This window comes from Hippopotamus amphibius, chromosome 8 (assembly GCF_030028045.1).
Source record: "Hippopotamus amphibius kiboko isolate mHipAmp2 chromosome 8, mHipAmp2.hap2, whole genome shotgun sequence".
Taxonomy (NCBI): domain Eukaryota; kingdom Metazoa; phylum Chordata; class Mammalia; order Artiodactyla; family Hippopotamidae; genus Hippopotamus; species Hippopotamus amphibius.
In genome coordinates, this window is record NC_080193.1 from 11517867 (window position 1) to 11542657 (window position 24791).

Genomic DNA, 24791 nt, shown 5'->3' on the forward strand with positions numbered 1-24791 from the left:
AATTCTAATTACAGGATTACACTGTGGTAAGATGCAAAACAGGAATGTTATTACGTTTTTCTTCTGGTAGGAATTAGCTGACTGAAGCCAAGGTTTGTGTTTCTTTTTCTCTATTTTATTTCTCTCAAAGCAGTGTACTTACCTGAAAGACCACAAGAACGCAGCGTATGATACAGGTGTCTCCATTAACCATGGCCTTCTCCATGATGTCACAAATACTGCTAAGGTGATGTGCTTCGATCGGATGCTGCTTGCCCAAGACACTTGTGATTGGAAGATTGGGGTTGGTAGCAAGAAGATTGAGTTGGTGTATGCACATCGCACCAACGTGGTGCAATAATTGGTTTATAACCTCATTCGTGGTTATAGCCTCCTCTAGAAGATGAAAAGGAAAGTCAGTGAGGAAAGACATCTCTGTGGGTGGCTACCAGGGAACGTACTTATGACTTACAAAAGGTACGCACACACTAGAAGAGACTTTCTTGGCTCCAACCTCTTCCACTACTCCTGGAGAACCCTTTGCCCTGCTACAGAGTGCTGGGGTGAAAACACTTGGGAACTTCCTTTTTTTTTTTCAGAGAGCATAAGTAGCTACCACTTCTTAAGCCCTTTCCATACGCTAGACAATGGGATGAATGCTTTACATGCATTGCCTTACAATATCGTTATCAACTTAGACTAGCTTAGCCCTGTTTTGTAGAAGAGTGACTCAAGAATCAGAGAGGTTCAGTAACTCGCCCTAGGTCACACAGCTACTAAGTGGTAGGGCTGAGATTTGAATTCAGGCCATCTCAGCTCAGAGCCCACGCTGGTAACTATTCTAGAAAAATCTCTTCATCTTCTATGCATCCTCTCTGGTAGAACCCACCACCCTCCCCGTTCCAGAAATATCTCCTCCCACATTACCTCAAACGTTTTGATTTCATTTAGTCACCACAGCCTAGATAGCAGTCAGTTCAACCTTGTGAGGGCTGACTAGCATCCTCTTACATAATAATAAATGCCTCACGGATGGCTACAGACATTCAGGGAATGGAGGTGAAAATAATCTAAACAGGCAAAGTACAAAAAGAGAGATTGCTTTGCCCCTTAAACCAGCTGAAATGAACTGTGTAAAAGAAAGAAGAAAGTAGGTAATCTTGGAGAGTCAGGTTTGGGTGGAGTAACCTTAGAGCTGCAAAAGGATTGTGGGCACCAGGAGCTATGAGGAAAAGACTCAAGGAAAATCGAACAGAAGGTAAACCATGCCAAAACTAAACTTTTCAATTGCATATTAACCCTAAGGCCTGGCTGGGTCCCACTCTCTTCTGTGCCTTTATGAGTCCTTGATCTTACCACAACAGAATTCAGGTTAGTACTGTTCATCTTCACCAAACCCTTTTTGAAAGGTAGCCCTGGGATCTAACCCAAATAAATGAGGTCTTTACAGTTTATTCTGAGTTAGATAGGAAGCCAGCGGAGGTGTCTGAGCAGAGGAGTGACAGATCTGACTATGTAGAGTGTAAAAGACTCTGGCTGCTGTGTGGAGATGAGCCTAAGCAGGGTGGAGGAGGGCGACTGCAGGGGGAGTAGGAAGACCAGTGAAGGGGCTACTACGAAAATCCGGGTGAAGATGGCCTAGACTAGAGCTGCAGCAGCAGAGGTAGAAGGAAATGGTGAGATTTAGGATCTATCTTGAAGATGGGAGTTGACAGGATTTGCTGATGTCCATCTGGATGTGGGATATTAGAGAAAGAAAGTCAAAGATAACCCTAACTTTTTGGTCTGAGCAAATGAAAGAATAGTGGTCCATATACTGGAATACAGAGGACTCGGGCCATACGGATTTGCAGGGGCAGACATAGGGAGCTGGTTTTTCACATGTTAAGTTGAAGACGTTAGACATCCGAGTGGAGACGAATACACAGACTGGAGTTGAGGCAAGAGGCTTGGAGGTAATAATCAGGGAGTCACAAATATATAGAAAAATTTCTTATTTTTGCTCTTTTACAAGATCTAATTTACATATACCATGAAGCTCATTCATTCTAAGTGCACAAAACAATGCTTTTTAGTGAATTTATACAAATACCAGGGTCAAGAATGAAAGCACAGAAATTACTACTGATGCTATAAAAATTAAACTAATTATAACACTAGGAGCAACTTTATGCCAACAAATAAGAAAACCTGGATAAAAAGCACACATTTTTAGAAAGGCACAACTACCAAGATGAACTCAAGAAGAAATAGAAAATCTAACAGATAATTCCAAAGTCTCAAAGTGACACCTCCTCCAAAATGTTAATTACTGTGGTAATTAACAGACACCTCAAATTTTTCCTTCTAGGAGGTGGAACTTAATTCCCCTTACCGTGAGTGTGTGAGTCTTGCTTCTAAAAAACTGAATATGGAAGGAGAAGAAGCTCTCTTCACTTTGCAGTGAAGAAAGTTGGCATTTAAACCAAATGATCAGGACTTCCTAGGTGGTGCAGTGGTTAAGAATTCGCCTGCCAATGCTGGGGACATGGGTTTGATCCCTGCTCCAGGAAGATCCCACATGCTGTGGAGCAGCTAAGCCCGTGAGCCACAACTATTGAGCCCATGTGCTGCAACTATTGAAGCTCACGCGCCTAAAGCCCATGCCCTGCAACAAGAGAAGCCACCGCAATGAGGAGCCCACACAGCACAATGAAGAGTAGCCCCAGCTCTCTGAAAGCACACGTGCAGCAACGAAGACCCAATGCAGTCAATAAGTAAATAAATACATAAAGAAACCAAGTGATCAATTTTAATATCACTAGTAATAAGTCATGTTGCTGTCATGTACCCTGTGATATGACCAATGAGAAAAGCACTTCCCCCAAATCTATAACCTCAGTTTCAAAGGAAAAAACATCAGATGACCCCAAACTCAGGGACATTCTACAAAATATCTGACTAGTATTCCTTAAAAGTGTCTTCTTCTATTCTTCAGATAGGATAACTCTATCCACCTATATCCAAGTTGGCTGATTATTTCAGTCATTATTTTTATATTTTAGTCATTGAACTTTTCAAATCCAGTATTTCCAACTGGTTCTTCTTCTTCTTCTTTTTTTTTAAATAAATTCTTTGTTGAAATTCTCTATTTATGTAACCATGGTCATCACACTTTCCTTTAATCTTTTAAACATGGTTTCCTTTAGTTCTTTGAAGTTATTTCTAAAGGCTGCTTTAAAGTCTTCATCTGCTAAGTCTAATATCTGAGTTTTGCCTGTAGTGTTTAGCTGCTGATTGCTCACTTTCTCTTTTTTTAAAGACTTTTTTTGATGTGGACCATTTTTAAAGTCTTTATTGAATTTGTTACAACATTGCTTCTGTTCTATGTTTTGGTTTTTTGGCCCCAAGGCACATGGGATCTTAGCTCTCCGACCAGGGATTGAACCTGCACCCCCTGCATTGGAAGGCAAAGTCTTAACCGCTGGACCGCCAGGGAAGTCCCATCACTTTGTTTTCTTAAATTCTTATTTCTATTTTAGTTTTTACTTTCTTTCATTTGTTTATTTTTATTATTCTCATCTTTATTTTTAAGCCTGCCTTCCTAGTGGTCACCTCATCTGAGTCAGAGGTTGTGCTCAAATACCCTGAGCCAATAAGACTTCCACCCTGGATGGAGCCACATTTCCTGGGGTAAACATATCAAATTTCAGGCAGTTTTAAACTCTTCCATGGTCTTCACCTTCTGCTGGGCCCTCTCAAATCTCTACATGTGTATGCAAATTTATTTTCAGCTAGACCTGTGTGAATAGCTTGGGCCTTCTCTGGTTTCTATGCAGATGTCTGGGGAGCTTACGAAGGCCCTTTGTAACTTTCTCACTACCCAGATCTCACGAGTAAATTTCTGGCTAGTTTGCTGGTTTGCAGCTTGCCCTAACCAGGATCACCACCTCAGGCTAGCTAAGCCGCTGGTTGTCTCTGTTTGTTTGCCCCAAGACCACTACTGTTGCTGACATTGCTGCTGAGTATGAGTTTTTTTCCTTGCTCTGCTCCAAATCATCAGCCCCCTCTGGCAGCAAAGCTGCTGGCTTCCATGATCTGCCCACCCTGATGGAATTACTGCACCCAGCTAAGGGCACCACAGACTTCTATACTGTTCTTAGCCAAAGTTCAGTGATTTATTTCATGAATACCACTTCTGAATTTGCTTTATGCCTTTGGTCAATTTTGAAAGCCTGGAAATAGTTATTTTTTTAAGTTGACACTCTAATTTTATAGAAAGAGTTATTTTTGATAATTCAGTCCATTTTATCATTGCTTTATCAGGAGAGGATTTGCTGAACTATTCACTACTCCATACATACCACTATAGTTGACTTTGAAGTCACAAGATTTTAAGTTAATATTAACTTAATATTAAGAATCATAATATTAAGAAATATAAAGGCCCTTTACCGGATAGTCTACCAAAATTGTAAGTTTGTGCTTAAGTTGTTATCAATGCAAAACATTATAACAGCGTATATAATCCCATGCCAAGTACAAATAAAGAACGAACTTTCGTCCCAAAGTTCTGACAGTTGCAGAAGGGACATAACAATTTTCCCTTAAAAAGTCTGTGGACCACCTCAAAAGCTCTATTTACTTACACACATATTTACTTAATCATAAACCAATCAGGAAACAAGAATTTTAAGTTTCCAAATTCAAAGAGGGAAGGCTGTTGACACATTTTGCCGCTTGGGCCACGTTCCCACTTACTAAAGCGGCTGTCTTCTCTCCTGTTCCATGGGGGAAAACCTCTCCCTGGAGGACCATGAGCACACCTCACCTTTGGGCTCAGTGATGATATGGCTGACTCCAAGTCTCTGACAGACGTAATGGAAGGCCTGATTCCCAGGATTACACCACTGATCGATATAGTCATTCGAGCATGTCCACAGCATGTTGTTCACTGTATCATAACAGGCGCCTGCAAAAAGAGCATCCTTTATTCCACTATCATACCATCATCTGCTTGATACATACTTCTCATAAGCACTGCTAAAGAAGGGAAGGGCAAGGATTCTCCCCAATGCTGGCAAGCCACATCCCACATCTCCTCAGTGCTGGCAAAGCATGAGACTGGGGCTCAGCAGGAAGGCAGGATTCAATGTCTGCTTGGCTTAACGCATATGTGAATGCAGTAAGTCTCACGGAATAGAAAGTTTTTAGTAACTGACTTACATGTGACCTTTTTAATTCCAAAAAGGATTTAAGTGGCTTACATTAAAACCCAGGTACAATAGGACTAATTAACACTAACACACAGTAAAAGCCTTAGTAACTGAGCCCAAAACTTAAATATGAACTTCCTAGGTGCCAAGACAAAGAGAAAATCCAGGATATTACATAATGCTCAGTTTCTAACAATAAGATGTACACTAATCCCTTAGGGGAAAGAAACCTTTTTATGGCATGAACTTTAAGAAGAATTTGTTACAGGCACATCACACAACCTAATGGACAGTATCTTCAACAGTAATTTAGCAGAGGAGTTTCACATATGACAATTTCTTACATTAATCCTCACAATTAAAGAGTAGCATAAAAAATTTCTTTCAAGGAAACTAGAATATCATAGAGAATTGGCAAGATTTTTTGAGAGAAACTGCTAAAATTTTGAATTTTCCAAGGAACATCAATGTGGGCATTTATTTCTTACCCAATCCTGGTACAAGAGCACCACGCCCCAATGAGCTTCCAGCAGCATCTATGAGATCGGCACGACTTGTGAATTGACCATCCGAAATATTATACACCAAGCTAGAGGCTAGGACTTCAGAAACAAACATTAAGCAGTTTAATAAGCCTAAATAGCTTAAATAGCTTAAACTTTAGCCTCTTAACAAGACTTTCATGAGAACCACATCTTTTTCTGTTGTCTATTGGTGGTAACAATGAGGAGACAAAAGACACACATAAAGACCACAAACAGAAAACTGTCATAAAGTCTCTTCCAACACAGGAAACCATATTTTTGAGCATTTTCAAAATGGCAATTTTACATACAGGTTTTTTCAATATAGATTGTCCAAAGGGTAATTGCGAGAAGAATTAGGATCATTAACATCAGAAGGTAACAACATTTACAAGAAATACTTTACATACATTTGGTGCTCAAAAAAAGGTTAGCGGATGTTCAAACACAGTTCAGTTGCTATCCTTCCGAGCACCGGCTCTAAAACTTGGAGACACTTTGGCCTCTTCCCTTCGCACTGGAGAGTGTAGTGGTGACGAGCGTGAGCTTTAGGGTTCTGATTGTGAATTTCAGCTCTGCCACTTCTGTGTGACCCTGGGAAATTGACTGAACCTCCTGGTTTCCCCATGTGTAAAGTGGAAATAATAAAAGTACCTACTTTATACAGGTATTGTGAAGATTAAATGAGTTAAAATATGTCAAGGATCTGCACCAGCACATATAAGCTAGCTGCTATTTTTTTTTTTTCCTGAAAAGGTTTCATTGTGCACAGAGTGGAGGGGCTCAGTCCTTCTTGGTGGCTGCTTTCCTCCTGGTGGCCAGGACACTACTCAGCTTCTGTCTCTTCCTCACGGATATATGTCCCCACCCTTTTCTTGATGAACCTCAGGGCCTGCTTGTTCTTGGAGACTCTGGCATGCTGCTCCACGGCATGCCGTTCCTAAGGGGCAAAGCTGCACACCTTTTGGATCACGTCTCGCAGGGCTGTGCCTCGGCCTGCTCATGTTCTTGGTCACCTGGTGGCCCTTGCTAAGGCCCATGGCCATGGGGGAGCACAGAGCCATGGCTGCAGTTCTTCAATGGCTGCCACGGCAGAAGGGGCTAGCTGCTATTATTGATATTTTCTTTCCCACTTTTCAACAGGAAATTCTAGCACTATCTCTCAAGTTTCTTTCTCTTATTCCCACCACCCTAGTAATCTGGATTCTCATCATGCCTGACTTGAGCTATAATCTAAACTGTACTCTTTGTTTCTTTTCTATTTTCTGTTATTCTGTCCTGCACACCAACAAAATGGTCTTCTCCAAACCTCTTTTTCATTGTGTTTACCATGCATATGCCTTTCCCCCATATGGCCACTTACATGAATAAGAGCCATTTTTCATGACTTCAACTCAAAACTTCATGAAGCCTCTCCCTTCCACCCCACTCGACAATGACCCTTTCTTTCTCTGATTCTGCACCACGTACATCTGCTCCCCATGGTTCAGGCAGTGATACAGCACTGTATATCATTTTCTAGTTGTTTCACACACCTACATCATTTCTCCCAACCAGACTATGAGCTCCTCAAGGCAAGTACCACTTTTTCCACTTACTGAGCAGCCCCCACAGTGACCAATGTGAAACAGGACATAGAAGAAATTTGAGCATTTATTTTTCTGTTGGTCTAAAATAGAATCACTGGGTAAGCTATATGCTCATGAAAAAAATGGCACCATGAAGCCCTGTTTTAATCAAATGGGGCTAATTTCAATGGAGTGGAAAAAACCATGCCAAGACCAAAAAAAAAAGAGTTTAAGATGATTAATGGTCCATAAAAAGACAAATAACCCAATTTTCAAATGGACAAAGGATTTGAATAGATATATCTCCAAAGAACATATACAAATGGCCAACGAGCACAAGAAAAGTTGTTCAACATCATTAGTTGTTAGGGAAATGCAAATCAAAACCACAGTGAGATACCACTTCATACCCACTAGTATGGCTATCAAAAAAAAAAAAAAAGGAAAACAACAGATATCAGAGAGGATGTGGAAAAACTGGAACCATTGCTAATGAGAATCTAAAATGGTACAGCTACTTTGAAAACAGTTTAGCAGTCCCTCCAAAGCTTAAACATACAGGTACCACATGACCCAGAATTCTACTCCTACACACATACCCAAGAGAAATGACAACATGTCCATGCAAAAACTTGTACATGAATGTTCACAGTAGCATTACTCAAAACAGCCAAAAAGCAGAAACAACTCAAATGTCAATAGAGTATATTCACACAATCAAATATGATTTGGCCATAAAAAGAAATGAAGTAATGATTTGTGCTACAACATGGATGAACTTTGGAAACATTATGTTTAAGTTTAAAAAAAGAAAAAAAGCCAGTCACAGAAGCACATATATTGTATAATTCCATACATCTGAAAAGTCCAGAATGGGTAAATCCATAGAGTCAGAAAGTAGACTGGTGGATGCCAGGGGCTAGGGGAAGGGGGGAAAAAAAGGGAGTGATTGCTAATGGGTATGGGGTACCTTTTTGGAGTGATGGAAATGTTCTAGAATTAGATAGTGGTGATGGTTCGACAACTCTGAATATACTAAAAACCACTGAACTGATATACTTTAAAGGGGTAAATTTTATGGTATGTAAGTTATAACTCAATAAAGCTGTTATTTATTTTAAAAAAAAGAGAGAGAGAGTAGTAAATTTACATCATTTACCCAAGGGCTAAAGGGAGCATCCTGGTCATATGTTAGAGAAAATAGGCTGTTGAGAAAAAGTCTAACCAATTTGATTCTAAATGCAGAAGAGTTCAAGCTGTTATGAGTATCTAAATCCCAAACACGTGCAACTACTTGAAATGGCCTAAAAGTTAAGTTGATATTAGGTGAATGATTTTGTTTGAACTGCTGAGGTCAAATTTATATCTGCAGGCTAAAATTAGGGTAAGAAATGCTTTCTTAAAAATCTGAATGTAAAATATAATCCTTTAATGGAAGTACTGTGAGCAAATTATTTTAAGGGGATAGAATATAAAATACTGGAAAGTGAAAATAAGTAAACTGATTTTAAAACATTTTAATTTTGTGCCTAAACAAATTTCAAGGAAAAAGAATGTTTAAAAAAAAGGTGTTATCATATATAAAAGGAATACTTTGGGTTTGTTTTTGTTTTTTAAAATACTTTTACTTTATTGCATATGATAAACAATTATGTGAGATACTACTAGCCTTTTACTTTTCACAGGCAGGAAAACTAAGGCTCAGAGGGGTTAAATGAGGTCCTTAAGGTAAGAAAGACAGAAAATGGCAATGTAAAAGAAATTTTTTTATTCTGTATTTTTTCGATTTCACTATTTGTCCACTCTGAAGCCAAAATCACATTGATTTAATTACTATAGTATGCTGCCCTCTTTTATGAAAATATATGTATACTTAACGAAATTAATGAATTTTTGCATATATTATTCTGTATCCAAACATTTTTTGTTTAGCGTTTCATTTATGTGTCCTAAAATGAAGGCATTTCACAGACTTATTTTAATAGCTCTACAGTGGGTAGAGTTCTTGCTGTGTCATCAGCAAATAAAGTGGCAACAGATATTTCCTAAAATCTTCCCGACCTCATTATTATTTCGAGTAATTTTTTTCAGAAGTGATTTCATCTACAAAAATTCTATTTTTAATTCTTCTTAGCCTATAACTATACTGATAAGGTTTTTTGTTGTTATCAAAGAGCTTTTGCACACAACTGTTTAAAGGAGTAAGTATAAAATCACTATTAGGAAAAACTTTAAATTTTAAAGTTGGAGACAAATTGGGAAAAGAGTCACAAATATAGTTCACTTACTTTTTAAAGATGACAAACCACTTGTTCCACCAAAAAGAGATCGGGTGGCAGAGCTGCCTGATCCCCCTGGAGGTGGGACCAGCATCACCAAGTATGTACCACAGGTATAAATGGGCGTCTTCCGGAGCATTTTTAGAGGAAGCCCACAGCTAGTATTTGCTGGTAAAAGGAATGAAAATGTTGAGTAGAATAGCTGACACACACATTTGATTACCAAACTGAATTAGAGTATAATGAGGGGCCCCAAACTCTAACAAAGATATACTCAGATTCAGAAAATAGAGCAAGAAATAATAAGCTAAGGGAAAAATAATGATCTGGCTCCATACCCTGGCCCAAGCCTCCTGGTTACATGATCTGAACATTTCTCAAAGGTGTTCCCAGTATTCAATACGCCCTTATGTATCTAAAACATCTTTCAAAAGAATGAACATGGACTAAATCTCAAAATAAAAGAAGAATCCTACTGTTTATGTTTCCCCCTAGGAAACTGTGCTCCAGTAAGAGATCTTTTCATTTTATATAGAACAAATTCTTAGCAGGTTTGGGATATTACATTCATTATAAACAGCTTTGAACATGAAATGTGCCAGAAATTTCAACCCATAACTAGTTAATAAAGGCTTTCATAGTATCTATCACAAAATAATTTTTTTATGTCTGCAGGATTTATAACCCATGATGTATTTTTTCTTTTTCTTTTTTCTTTTAGGGTCAGTGACATAAACTATCATTAGGAAAATAATTATCGTATCTAATCAAGAGGTAAAAAATGTACTTTAATTTCCCTTGCTCGCTGGCAGATCTGAAAATGTAGGGTGAATTTAAGGATTTTCTATAAATTAGTCTAGTAAAGACTGATGATGGCAACAGAAAGTCAATCAGTGTCGTACCTAGGAAGCTGTCAGGGTATAAAATATAACTGCCTACACTGATGTAAAATCATCTTCAGATGGTTTAGATTAGAAAAATGAGACAAGTGAAACCTAATCTGTCATTTGCTTTGAATGTTTGTGGTTCTAAAAAGCTCCATCTTTAAAAATTTCAAGCTTCCAACAAGTATATTCTTCATTTAGCACATAAATCCAGTAGCATAAATTTCCATAAGTAAGAAACCCAAAAGGGGCTATGACTGAAAAACTAGCAACTTTATGAGTATAACATTTTCATCAAGATGTTTTTAATAGACATACTCTTATTAACATGGTAATAGGTATTAGTTTATCACAGAATAAAAAATCCTAGACCCCCTGAATGTTGAATTAATTGTCCAAAGTTCACTTAGCCTATAACTGGTGAATTTCTATGTAGCAACATCATGTTAAATGAATACATAGAAAATGTGCATAAAAGTAAGAGTGAGGTCATATGTTTAGAATATAGATACCAGTTTTCACAGGATACACCCTTGCCTTCCGAGTCCTCTTTCTGATACCACCCATATTTTCCTATGCAACAAACATTCCTTTAGTACTTCTATTGTGCACGGTGGTAGTCAATTTTCTCCCAAGGGACAAACCCAGATCAAGTCTTTGGCTTGTCAGGAAAATGTTTATTTAGGTAATAAGGACGGTCTTCCACAAAGTATTTCCTATAACTCAAATACCCAAGTTATAATAACTATTAATAAATTCCCTACTTATATTTGATACAATAGAGACCTGTGGAAGTAAAATACTATCCTTAAATTCTAATATGGACTAATCAGTATTTAAAATTTGATAGTCTCAAAATGAATCAATCACAAATATTTTCTCTTCCTAACATTTTAGTGTATAAAAGGATTAAAGCATAAAACTGCATTAAATTCATTAAACATGCATTAATTCAGATACATTTTTCTATACATGGCATCTTTTTCTAGCCTTATCTTTTACTACAGGTCATGATTTGTTATAAATTCATGCAGTTGGTATGTAATATGAAAACTCTTCAAGAATAATGGTTCTTGACTGGGGGTTCTTGAAAACCTGATAAAAATAATGATAATACAGATACTATGTCATTTAAAACTTTGGGAGAGCATGTTTATGAACACCTGAAAGGCTTATTCCAGCTAACAATGCCTACTTCAAAAGTACAGAAGTGTGTTTAGAAGCTACCTCTTATTGAGAAAAGAAGGACAATAAAAATACATAAATTTATCTTTCTAAATCAATTTAATTTCTCTTTGCATAAAGAAACTCTGCCAGAATAAACAAAAACTAATAAATAGAGCTACCTAAAGGGGGCAGGTGGGGTAAATACAGAATACATCAGGACGTGGGAGTAAGATTTCTTTGCACATACCTTTCTATACTGTTTTCACTTTCAAATTCTGTAAACATATCATCTATTTTTAAATATTAAAGTGCAAACACTAAATGCCAAATTCCAGAAAAAGCCATCTCTCTTGTGGAGGGTTTGCCCCTTATTTGCTTGGTCAAGAATATATTTAGTGAAGATGATGCTAAATGTGAGTTTTTACATTCATGAAGCATATGCTAAACATGAAAACAATTTACACTAACGGTAATGACAAGGTATTTACATTTAAGAGAGAGCTGTTTTGAATTATTACAGATTCATGCTAATTCACGTCCACAGCTAACAGTATGTATTAGCTTGGAATAAAAAAAAAATGAACAATGACTGGAAGGACGTAAAAAGGTGAACTATGTAGAGCAAAGTGCTTTGCATGGCACACTGTAAGTGCTCAATAACAAGCACTGCCTGAATTCCACAGGCAGCATGCACTAATTACAGGCTGAATGTATCAAGCCATGAAATGGCGGGAGGGAGGGGATATGGGGATATATGTATAAATACAGCTGATTCACTTTGGTGTACCTCAAAAACTGGCACAACAGTGTAAAGCAATTATGCTCCAATAAAGAGCTTAAAAAAAAAAAAGCCATGAAACGGTGTGGAGGAATCTTAAAGGCATATTACTAAGTGAAGGAAGCCAACATGAAAAGGCTAAATCTGATTATAGGACATTCTAGAAAAGGCAAAATTATGAAGACAATAAAAAGATCAGTGGTGGCCAGTGCTTGGGGGGTGGGGGTGGGGATGAATATGTAGAGCACAGAGGATGCTTAAGGCAATAAAACTACTTTATATGATACTATTATGATGAACACATGTCAGTGTGCATTTGCCCAAACCCACAGAATGTGCAACACCAAGAGTGAACCCTAAGGTAGACTATGGACTCTGGGTGATAATGTGTCAAGGTGGGTTCGTCAGCTGTAACAACTGCAGCACTCTGGTGGGGCATGTTGATAACAAGGGAGGCTGTGCGTGTAGGGGGTGGGAGGTATGTGAGAAATCTGCACCTTCCTTTAATTTTGCTGCGAACCTAAAACTGCTCTAAAAAAATAGTCTTAAAGCATATGTATAGCTGAATGGACCTATACAAGGTAAACATATAAGGGAAGGGCAGCCTACCTGCTTGGTCCTCTTTCAGGGTGTTGGAGATGGTGGAGCCGGTAAGGGCAGCCAGCGTTGCGGATGGCGACGCTCGGTAGCGAGAAAGTCTGCTCAGAAGCATCTCATTAATGCTTTTTGCAGACTCTCCCTCTTTTCTCATCAGAATTGTGCGTTCCTGCAGCGGGCTGGCTACAAATACACCATTTTCAACCTAATATTTAAAGAAAAAGAGGTCCTTAAATGATATGTTTCCATTCATTTAGCAAATTTCTACTTGAGAAGTGTATTATTGTCATCTGGTTACTCAAAGACATTTCCCAAAATTGTACCTGAGTAGGTGTATATCTCAAAACCTAACTGCTCTACAGAAACTGAGAACAAAAGGAAGGCTATGAGAAGTTTGAGAGCCTTCATTTTTTATAATAGCCCGGATTTGAAAAGTAATGAGCCAAGTTTAATAGGTTCTATGAAAGGTTGTTGATTAAAATTCCTTATATTGAATTCCACAGGCAGCTCTCACTAATTACAAGCTTCTGACAGGTACAAGTAAGATGAGAGGAAAACAAATCAATCAGTTCTTGATTTACTATTAAGTACAACTATGAGGATAATGTCTTCTTGAAATATAATTAGTGGCTAAAATCCACGCTCTGTATTAACAGCAGTCAACATTAGCCCCACCTGCTCGGGTATTGGCAGAGCAATTGTGGAGAAAGGCAGACTTTGCTAAAAATATATGCCAGCTTCAACTGGATCCTTGCTGGTACTTGGCAGTTCTTCCCTCATCACGTGATTATTTCCCAGCAAAATCTCTGGTGTGGTGATTCCAAAATTCCTTCACCAAATTCTGAGTTTGGCTTTAAGCAGACCGCCTGGCTTTCTTTATTGCTAAAAAGATCCAGACCACTTACTATAAGCTGCTCCCACTCATCTCTCTTCCCACTCAAGAATCTTTGTATCCAGCCTCATTTCTTCCTTCCCTCTTAATTCAGAGGAAGAAGCACTTCACCTCATGTTATTTAAGGAGGAAGCACTTCTGCCTCCTTTCTAACTGCTCCCTCAATTATCTCCCATCTGCCCCTTCACCCTCAAAGTCTCCCTCTCTGATTTCCTTCTACTTGGTTTTAAATATTCACAGGACTCTGAGATCTTAAACAAAACCTTGGTGGCCCACTGCAATACCATCCCTCTTCTCCACTCCTTCTCACTGTCAAATGTCTCAAATGTATCTCATGCAGCCTCTGTACCCACTGCCCCCTCCAGACTCGGGCTCCTGGATCTGTCTGGAGTCTCAGAAACAGGTGCCACCAGCAAAAGTGGACAGGACGAGAGATAGAGAACAGGAGCGCAAAGTGGCAAGGCTTCCAGAAGCAAATAAAAAGCAAAGAAGGAGTCCAAAGTGAAAGGCTGGTAACAGAGAAGAGGCAAGAGAAAGAGAGCAAATTGAGGAGCACAGGTTGGCAAGGTTTCCGGAGCGGGCTGCACCTGATGGGGGAGGCTTTTATGACACATTTACAAATGATAAGGGGAAGGGTTTCTCAGAGAGTTCGAAAATGCTGTTCCTAGTTCTTCACCTCTGCTTTTTAACCCTTTGCAGCTACTTAGCTCCCTCTAACAAGTGGACATTCTTGATGGTCTGAGAGTAACCTAAAACCAAAATCAGCCTCTTCCTTGACTTCCGTGTGGGCTGTGCCATGGTTGCCAGAATCCCTGGGGTTGTCCTTCCTCAGTCTCGGTGGCAGAACACAACCCCAGTTTCTTTCCTTTTTTTCCTGGTAATAGCTTTATCGAGACACAATTCACATATTTGAAGTGTACAATTCAGTGGTTTTTAGTATATTCACAGAGTTATGCAGCCATTATCACAAAGAATTTTAGAATATTTTCATTACCTCAAAAAGAGACTATGTACTCTTTAACTATTACACCAATTCTCCTAATCAACTCTAAGCAAACATTACTTTGTTATCTATGAAATGCTTATTCATGACATTTCATATAAGTGGAATTGTATTCCATGATCTTTTGTCTCTAGCTTCTTTCATGCAGCATGTTTTTAAGGTTCATCCATGTTGGAGCATCTATCAGTCTTTGATTCCTTGTTGTGGCCAAAGAAGATTACACTGTAAGGAAATACTACATCTTGTTTCTACATTCACGACGGATATTTGGTTAGTTACCACCCTTTGGCTGTCATCAATAATGCTGCTAAGAACATTCATGTTAGAGATTTTGTGTGGACATATCTTTTCACTTCTTTGGGGAGCCAATTTCTTTTTAACATGAACACTTACCTATGTGTAAGGAACTCTTCTAATGAGCAAAGCCAGGACAGTTCCTGCCCTCCTTGCTCTCCTCTTATTTGCTCATTCCCAGCTCCACTGACTTAAATGGGAGTTTGCTTAGAATTAGACCCAGCTTCTGGTGTCTAAGACCTCTGCCAGGAACACTCTGACCCTAGATCCTCCTGTGTATGGCTGGCTCTTTCCCATCATTTGGGTCTCAGGTAGAATGTCACCTCCTCAAAGAGGCCTTCAATGATTACCAATCTAAAGAAGAATATCCTCCACCCACCCACCTTCCACAAGCTAGAGCACATCACCCAGTTTTGTTATCTGCACAGTACTTACCACTTACCATTCTCTGAAATTATCTTACTCATTAATTCATTTATTGTTTGACCTTCTACCTTCCTCATCCCAACTGAATACCGGCTCCCCGAGAGTCAGGACCCTACCTGCCTTTTTCACCATGACATTTCCAGCAGTCAGAGGCACGCAGTAAATACTTGACCCTTTGCTGAGTAAACAAATCAGTGCCCTGACCCAAATCCAATCCCACCTCTCCGTTGTGACTCCCACACTTCTATATACAGCCCCATCCTTGCTACTGAGATCTAGTGCCACTTTTCTAACTGCCTCCCACTCCCTGGCATTTCGACCGAAATAGCCTACTGTTGCCTAAAATTTAACACATCCACATCTTACCACATTGTTTTATTCCCACCCTCCAGCTAGATTACCCTTTACCAAGTATAGCTCTAGTTATGTCTCACAACTGTAAATATGACCCTTCAAAGGCATCCAGATAAAAACCAATCAGTGGATTAAAAAGCATTACCCAATCTGGCCCTATGAGAAAAACAATAGATAACTTAAGAAAAAAAATTGTACCACTGTGTTCAAGTACTTTGAAAACATTGAAAAAAAAACCTGGAAAAGCGCCTGTGGGAAGCAAGGAGGGCTGGGCTTTGGCGCCCAAGTGGTAAATCTGGGAGCCTCTATTCTTAGCGAATAAGCTCTTTGGGATGAAAAAGCTACTACTGATTTAGAAAGGAGCGGAAGAGCCTGGGAGAAGTAAGAAGCAGCACAGAGTCAGTAATGATGAGAAGCCTCCCTCTGGCTCCCTTCCTGGCCCAAGCTACCACCTCAAGCCGGATGACCATCCAGCCTCTCAACTGGCCTCCCATTTCCACTCAGACCCCATATGCTTTCCTCTCTACAAACCAGCCAATGATTTATTTACAAATGTAAATAAAACCATGTCCTTCCCCATTTGAAACCCTGCAGCAGCTTCCCAACACACTTATAATAAAATCCAACCTACTGGTGAGGCCCACAGGATCCGACATCCGCTGACCTCCCGCCTCGCCTGCCTCTGCTCCCCCTTTCTCACCACCCTTCGGCCGCACTGCTTTCTGCCACCCCTCCGAAATGCCTGTAACGCTAGGCCTGTACTTGCTGATCCCACTTCCTGGACTGGACTAGTTCTGGTTTGCCTGAGTCTGTCCTGGTTTTAGCACTGAAAGTCCCATGTCCTGAGAAATCTCTCAGGCCCAGGCCGCCAGGGAGGGCTGGCTGCGTCTCCAGCAGGACGTGTGGCTGCTTCTCACCAGTCTCATCTCAGCTCACGTGGGCTTCCTCAGAACGGCCCTATCTGCCAGGCAAACTGGAGTGGCTCCCCTCCACCCCCTCACTCTCTATCGCCTCACCCTGTTTTACTTTCTCCCCAGCATTTGTCACCAGCTGAAATTATGTTGTTCTTGTTGTTTCCCTTCTTACTAACTCCCCATACTCTAACGTAAGCGCCTTGAAAACAAAGGCTTATTACCCTGCAACCCAGACAAGGCACTGGACTAACACTGGGTGAATGAAGGGCATCTCAAGTCACCCGCATCATAATTTAAAGGAAATAATAAACCAGTTGGGGAAAGGGGGAAAGGGACCTCGTGTGTCCATTACTATACTGACCATATGTTAAGAAGAGATATTAAAAAAAAGAGAGAGATATAAACAAGGCAAAATGGCAGTAAAATTGTCACTGAATATACCTAAAGAACAGCAGTTCATAGAAAGCACATGGGGGCAGGAAGAACTCTCAGAGCAAAACGGAAGTGAAGATGTAAAACATGTGTCCAGTGTACAAGTAACCAAATCAGGCAGGAAGATTCCATGCCTGAGCTATTCTATAATCCTAAAGGCCAGAATTCTAAGTGTCTTAGAGCTTCAAGAGGCCTGTGACTCCAAGTTCACATTGGTGGCCCTGGTGAATGATGTGTCCTCATACTCATGCCCCCTCCCACACAGGCTCTGGGCTTGGCCATTAGAAAGCATGATGCAAGCAGAGGCTTGATGAGCACTTGTCCTCGTGAAAAGCTCCCATCTGAAAGCCAGACTCTATGCTGTCCAGAGGCTCAACCTAGATTACTGACATCCAGTGGAGAGAGAGTCTGGAAGAGGCCAACTTGAATGTTACAGGCCTAGTCAAGCTCCAAGTTGAGTGAAGCTGTGGGTGTGACCTCAGCTTTGCTATGTGGCGAAGAATCACCCAGCTGAGTCGAGTTAACCTTTAATTCGTTGTTGCCTGAAGTCACTTAGTTATGGGGGTAGTTTGTTGAGCAGCAGCAGATACCCCAAAAGTCAGAGAAAATCTACAACCCAAATGTTAGAGGTTGTTTTAGATCAATAATAGTTTCAGCATTAATTACAGTTTAAGACCATATTTCTATAGTAACGATTAGTTATCTAATTCCATTCTGAGTTAATAAGAAGTCATTTTGAGACTTAGCTAGTTGGATCCTATTCAGTTTAGGTAATCCTTGAAGCCTTTAGTTTTCCCTCGATCCCAGGTACCAAGAGGCCTAGTTTGTAGATCAAATTCAGCTGATTTTTCATGAAAAATGACACAAAGGAAGAACACTGGTGGTGTTCAAGCTTCCAAAAATATGTTTTTAATTTTTTTTCTGATCATAACGTATATGGTCCCTTCTATAGCTGTTTAGTTTCTTTAAGAGCCTTTCAATCTTGCTTTAGTCTATTATTGACCCAAAAGCTACAATGAACTTTTAAAACCACATCCTGCTCAATACTCTACAAGAGCTTCCCGTGTCGCTTGAGATAAAATCTGAATACATTGCAAGGCCCTGGTGTTTGCAAGAAGTGGCCCTGGCTACCTCTCTGACTTCACCTCTCATCACTCAACCCTCTCATCGCTCCACTTGAGCAAGGTGCAGAAGAATGTGAACAAGTCACCATTCATGTAAAAACAGGAAAATAAACCATACGTGTGTATTTGTTCCTACGTGCTCACATCACCTCTGAAAGGACAGAGAAGAAAATGTTAACATTACTCGCCTCTGGGGAGGGAAACTGGACTTGAGGCAGGGTAGGTGAGAGACTTTTGTACCATTTGAGTTTTGTTAACTATATCATCTTTTTAAAAAACAACATTTTTAAAACATTAAAACAATATAACTATCACTAAAGTTGGAGAGAAATTTAGCAATACTTCCAGGTATCTGAGTGAAATCATAATTCACAGCGAATCTAATTCTTTCCAATAATAATCATTAGCCACATTTATGTGGCAAATATATATACCATTTAGAAACCAAAATTTTTCATGACTCTGCAAAGTAAAGAAGTAGAGTCACAGATGTAGAAAACAAACTTATGGTTACCAGGGGATAAGCAGGGGGAGGGATAAATTGGGAGACTGGGATTGACACACACACACTACAATATGTATAAAATAGATAACTAATAAGGACCTACTATACAGCACAGGGAACTCTATTCAATAATCTGTAAAGGCCTATATGGGAAAAGAATCTAAAAAAAAGAGTGTATATATGTATGTATATAACTGAATTACTTTGCTGTACATCTGTACATTATAAATCAACTATACTCCAATAAAAATTAAAAAAACAAAAATCTTGAGGGCATTATGCTAAGTGAAGTCACACAGAGAAAGACAAATACTGTATGATCTCATCTATATGTGGAAGATGAGAAGTTGAATTCAATGAAACAGTAGTTTCAATGGTAGTTGCCAGGGTGAGGGGTGATGGGGAGATGTTGGTCAAAGGGTATGAACTTTCAGTTAGAAGATGAATAAGCTCTGGGGCTGTAATATACATACAGCATGGTGACTATAGTTAATAATATAGTATTTTATACTTGAAATCTGCCAAGAGAGTAGATGTTAAATGTTCTTAGCACACGCACACACAAAAGTATGGTAACTGTGAGGTGATGGGCATGTTGACTAACTTGATTGTGGCAATCATTTCATTTCACAATATACACACATCACATCATCATGCTGTAAATCTTAAAAATATACAACTTTGCCAGTAATACCTCAATAAAGCTGGGGAAAAAAATTTCAGGCCTAGAACCCTTTGAATCATCCCATCTGAAGGCCTCATTTTATATATAATTTTGAGGGGTCTGTTTCGGCTCAGGCAGTTCACTGGAGGCCTATGGCTAAGCCCTATAATTTGTGACTTCTGAAGCAGATGATTTTATTATCTATTCAATAACTTAAGTTTTAAAAAACGAAGTTAAAAACACTTCAATGTCCTCACAGTCTACTCCACTACCTCCCCCGGATTTCTCTCCTTTTTTCACAACAAACGTCTGGAGAGAATTATCTATTCTTTGCCATCATCCTCTCCACCTCACTCCTCAGCCAGCTCCATCTGCCTTCCACCCTTAGCCTCCCCCAACAGCTCTTGCTAAGGCTGCCACCAACAGCCTCCATATTCTGCATTCAAAAGACTTCTTTCAGGCTCAATCTTGACTTTCGAACAGAATTCAATGCTGTTAACCAAGTTCTCCTTCTTATAAAAATTTAATAAAAATTTGTTTTATAGCCCATTTTTAAACTTTTAAAACACATAAAAACATGAATGGTGGAAAGCAATTCCTGCCCCACTACACTGTCTCCCCAGAGGCAACCAATGTTACCGGTTTCTTGTGATGCTTCCATTCATTTATTCATTCAGCAAATATCTAATAAGCACCTACCATGTGTCGGGCATTGTTCTAGGTGCTGGGGACACAGCAGTCAACAAAAGAGAACAAAATCCCTGCCCTAGAGCTGACATACTAGGCAAGGGAGACAGTCAATAAATAAGCAAATAAATTGGTAGTCATAAGAGCCACAAAGAGGGACTTCCCTGGTGGTCCAGTGGTTAGGACTCCACACTCCCAATGCAGGGGGCCCAGGTTCGATGCCTGGTCAGGGAACTAGATCCCACATGCATGCAGCCCACATGCCACAACTAAGAAGCCCACATGCCACAACTGGGGATCCTGCTTGCTGCAACTAAACATGCCACAATGAAGATCCCACATGCTGCAGCTAAGACCCAGTGCAGCCAAAATAAATAAATTAAAAAAAAAAGATCCTCGAAGAAAAATAAAGCAAGGCAAGAGGGATAAGGAAGGACAGGATTATATTTTATACAAAATAATTTATAAAGCATGGTCAGAAAGGTCTTTCTGATAAGGTGATATTTGAGCAGAGACCTAAAAAGGGTGAGAACAAGCCATCTGGTTATCTGTGGGACGACATCCCAGCACAAAGGCCCCGAGGGGGGAGCACATTCAGTGTGTTTGTGTGTTAGCAAGGCCAGCTGTGGCTGGAGCGGGGTGAGAGGGGGCCCAACTCACACCGTACCTTTACAGAGGTGAATGTGATTTGGGAGACATTTTGAAGGTAAAGCATGAAGCATGTGCTGACTAGACATGGAATTTGGGGAGGAAAAAAAAGAGGAATAGAGAGGGACACCAAAGGTCTCTGGCCAGCACTGAAAGGACACAGATGCCATGAACTGAAATGGGAAAGCCTGTAGGAGAAGCAGGTCTGGGGTAAAATCAGTAGTTTGGTAGAGGGCATATTTAGCTTGAGGGAACTCTATGAGACTCCCAACTGGAAAAGTCTCATATTCTGTGCATATACAAACACCCACCCACATCAATATGCATCTAGAGCTTCAGGGACAGGTTTTGGCTGAGAAGCAAATCTGAGCATCATCTGTATAGAGAGGTGTTTCAAGCTACAAGATAGGATGAGATCAATGAGGGAGTAAGAGCAGACAGTGTAAGGGTCCTGGAAATAGGTCCTGGCATCCGTGACTGTTGAGTGGTAGGGAAGTCAGGCTGGGCAGGAGAAGTCCTATGGGTGTCCCAAAGTCCAAGTGAAAACAGTTTCAAGAATGGGGGAGGGGTGAAACCACATTAAATACTGCTAAAAGGTCAAGTAAAAAGAAAACTGAGTTGCCTTTGAATTTACTATTGTGGAAGTCCCTGGTGAGCTTGGGAAGAGCTGTTTCAGTGGGAGGATGAGAATACAAGGCTGACTGGAGCAGGTTCAAGAGAAAGTAGAAGCAAAGAGCAGAAAACAGTAAGAATAAACTCTTTCAAGCACATTGCTGTAAAGGGGAGCCAAATATAGGGGAGTGGAGGCGAGTGTGGGTCAAGGGAGGTGGTTCTGATTTTTCAAGACTGGCATCCTCTCGTGTATTTGTATGCTCTGCTGAATGACCAATTGAGAGAGGACAGCTGTTATCGTAGGAGAAGGACAATTCCAGAGATTTTCCATGCCCCCCACCACAACTTTCATCACACAGCAGGTAGTGATTACACACAGTACTCTGAGCCTAGCTTTTTGTGCTAAGCAATATAGCTTGGAAAGTAATCTACTTCAGTCTATGCAGATCTGCCCCATACTTTCTAATAGCTACTCAGTGTTCCTTTCTGTGAAAGTACCATAGGCTGTAAGCCAGACAGATACCTACGTTTAGCTTCCCAAGTCAGCATTTTATTTTAAATCTTTTAAAGATTTTTTTGATGTGGACCATTTTTAAAGTCTTTATTGAATTTGTCACAATATTGCTTCTGTTTTATGTTTTTGGTTTTTTGGCCACAAGGCATGTGGGATCTCAACTCCCCGACTGGGGTTTAACCTGCACTCCCTGCATTGGAAGGCAAAGTCTTAATCACTGGACCGCCAGGGAAGTCCCCCAAGTTAGCATTTTAGAAGCTCCTAAACCAGTGGCCAGTGATACTTAAAAATTTTTTATCTTATGATGAAAAATTTCAAACATATGCAAAAATAGTGAATAGTATAGTGAACCTCCATATATCCATCATCCAGATTCAACCATTTCCAGTTATGGCCAAATCTGTTTAACCCACCCATCTCTTTTTGCTCAAGCATTTGAACGCATGTCCCAGACTTAGGATTGACATTTACATATTAGTATATATAAAATAGATAACTAGTAAGGACCTACTGTATAGCACAGGGAACTCTACTCAATACCCTGTAATGGCCTATGGGGGAAAGAATCTAAAGAAGAGTGGATATATGTTTATGTATAACTGATTCACTTTGCTGTACAGCAGAAACTAACACAACACTATAAATCAACTATACTCCAATAAAAATTTTTAAGAATAAAGCATGTCCCAGACATGTAATTCCACATCTGAATAATTCACTATACATCTCTAAAAATATGGACATTTTCTTATATAACCACAATGCCATTATCATACTTTAAAAGTAAGAATAAACCCCTTGGTTTCCTCTAATACTCATTTTATATTCAAATTTAAGATTGTCTCCAATTTTTTTTTTCTACAATGGGTTTGATTCAGACTCCAAAAGTGACTCAAAGGTTGTGCTTTTAATCTAGAGCAGGCTCCTTCCTCCCCAACTTTTTATTTTATGCCAGTGGCAGAGGCTTTTAGTTGTTCTATTTCCTCCAGGGCAGGTATGCGCTTTTGATTGTATATGTCTAAAGATATCTTTATGTTGTCTTTACAACTGATTGATACTTTGGTTGACTACTGACTTCTGGGTTAGAAATTGATTTCCCTCAGAATTTTGAAAGTATTGCCCCATTTTCACATCCAGTAATGCTACTGAACAGTCTGATGCTTTTCTTATTCCTCATTATTTGTACATGATTTTATTTTATTTCTAGAAGTTTTAGAATTCTCCTTGTTCCTGATAATGTGAAATTTCAAGATGATGTGCCATAGTGTGGACCTTTTTCATTTACTATGCCAGATACCTTTCAATCTGGACATAAGTGATCTTCAGCCTGACATTTTTCTTCTATTATTTCTTTGATCATATCTTCCTCTTTATTTTCTGTCCTCTTTTTGGAACTCCTGTTACTAAGACTTTAGAAGGATTACTCCTTTATGTCTTTTATCTTCTTATATTTATGTTCTTTATCTACTTGTCCTACTTTCTAGGAGATCTCTTATCTTTAATCCTTTTATTAATTTTTAAATTTTGACAAACATAGCTTTAATTCCCAGGAGCTCTCCCATTCTGAGAGTTCTTTTTTCATGACATCCTGTTCTGTTTTATGAATGCAATATCTTCTCATATCTTACAGAGCAGTGCTTATGAAGTTTTATTTTACTCTGTTAGCTGTTTTTCTGATTTCTTTTTCTTATTTTTAGTTTCCGAACTGTCTAGGATTCTAAGTGGTCTGCTTTAAAATTTGTTAAAGAACTTTTTATTAGGGCATTTTTTAAATGTACACAAAAGAAGAAAGAATAGTATAATGCTCTCCCCATGCACCCATCACCTGGCTTCAATAAGTATCACTATTTTGCCAACATTTTTAAACCTATTCCTCTCCCCTTCACACACATATCTCTCCAAAGTTTTGGATTTTGTTTATTTGGGGTTTTTGTGTCTGCCTTTAACAGTTCAGCACTAGTCAGGAATACTGTGCACAGGGTTGAGGCCTACTTACTGGAAGGCATCACTTGTGGGTGATTCACTGGGGCAGCAAGTCTTTTCCTTAGACGAACCACAGTGTCTGCATATTAGGGTCTTTTTTTCCAGGTTTGGTTTGTTTCTTCAGACAATAAACATCTAGACTTTTGCTTGGGCAGCTGGCATCTGAGCAAAAATGTGTGCACCAGGAAGGGGGTTGGCCGTTCCTTTTACAAACCTCGGTCTACACCCCTGTCTCACAGTGGCTCTGTATCATACCTGATGCTGCCAGTTATTAAGACTTTCTAAGCCTGGGTGCGGGTGAATCATCTATCTTCCCCTTGGGATTCCCCTGAACATATACTTTTAGTTTTGGCTTTCCCCACACTTGTCAAGGGACAAGAGATACTACCTAGAGCTGAGGAACAAGTAATAAAGGTTTAACTGTAAGTTACAAAGATATTCTCCTCCAAAGAGGAATTCAAATGAGTGAAATAAATACATTAGGAGGAAGGAGGAAAGAAAGGAGGTGAACTGAGACAAATCTTCATCTATCACAGCAAAAAGCATCAAAAAAAACACAAAAAACAAAATACACGCGCGCACACATACACACACACACACACTATATGGAGTTAGTAAATCAAGAAACAGCAATATAAGCCTTTTATACTTAGATATGAAAGTAACCATCAGAAGGAGGAAAAGCTGACGCCATTAAAGTAACTGTCTATGAGGAACTTGCTAGGGATGGGGCAAGAGACTCATTTTTCATTATGAGCCTAGATGTGC

The 24791-nt window shown here is 39.5% G+C and overlaps 1 protein-coding gene and 1 pseudogene across 9 annotated transcripts in view; both read right to left on the reverse strand.

Moving 5' to 3' along the window:
- The window catches only part of HECTD4 (HECT domain E3 ubiquitin protein ligase 4), a 183147-nt gene that overhangs the window by 95090 nt on the left and 63266 nt on the right, over positions 1-24791 (reverse strand). For all 9 annotated transcript variants that reach the window (XR_009055223.1, XM_057747155.1, XM_057747153.1 and 6 more), the window contains exons 8-12: positions 12984-13176; positions 9555-9713; positions 5663-5776; positions 4790-4930; positions 143-375 (exon numbers count right to left, since the gene is read on the reverse strand). Coding sequence is in view for 8 of the 9 variants with exons in the window: in XM_057747155.1 (XP_057603138.1) it covers positions 143-375; positions 4790-4930; positions 5663-5776; positions 9555-9713; positions 12984-13176 (840 nt within the window). In the remaining variant the exon portion in view is untranslated. The remainder of the gene's footprint in view (positions 1-142; positions 376-4789; positions 4931-5662; positions 5777-9554; positions 9714-12983; positions 13177-24791) is intronic.
- LOC130859592 (60S ribosomal protein L36-like) lies at positions 5833-8111 on the reverse strand (annotated as a pseudogene).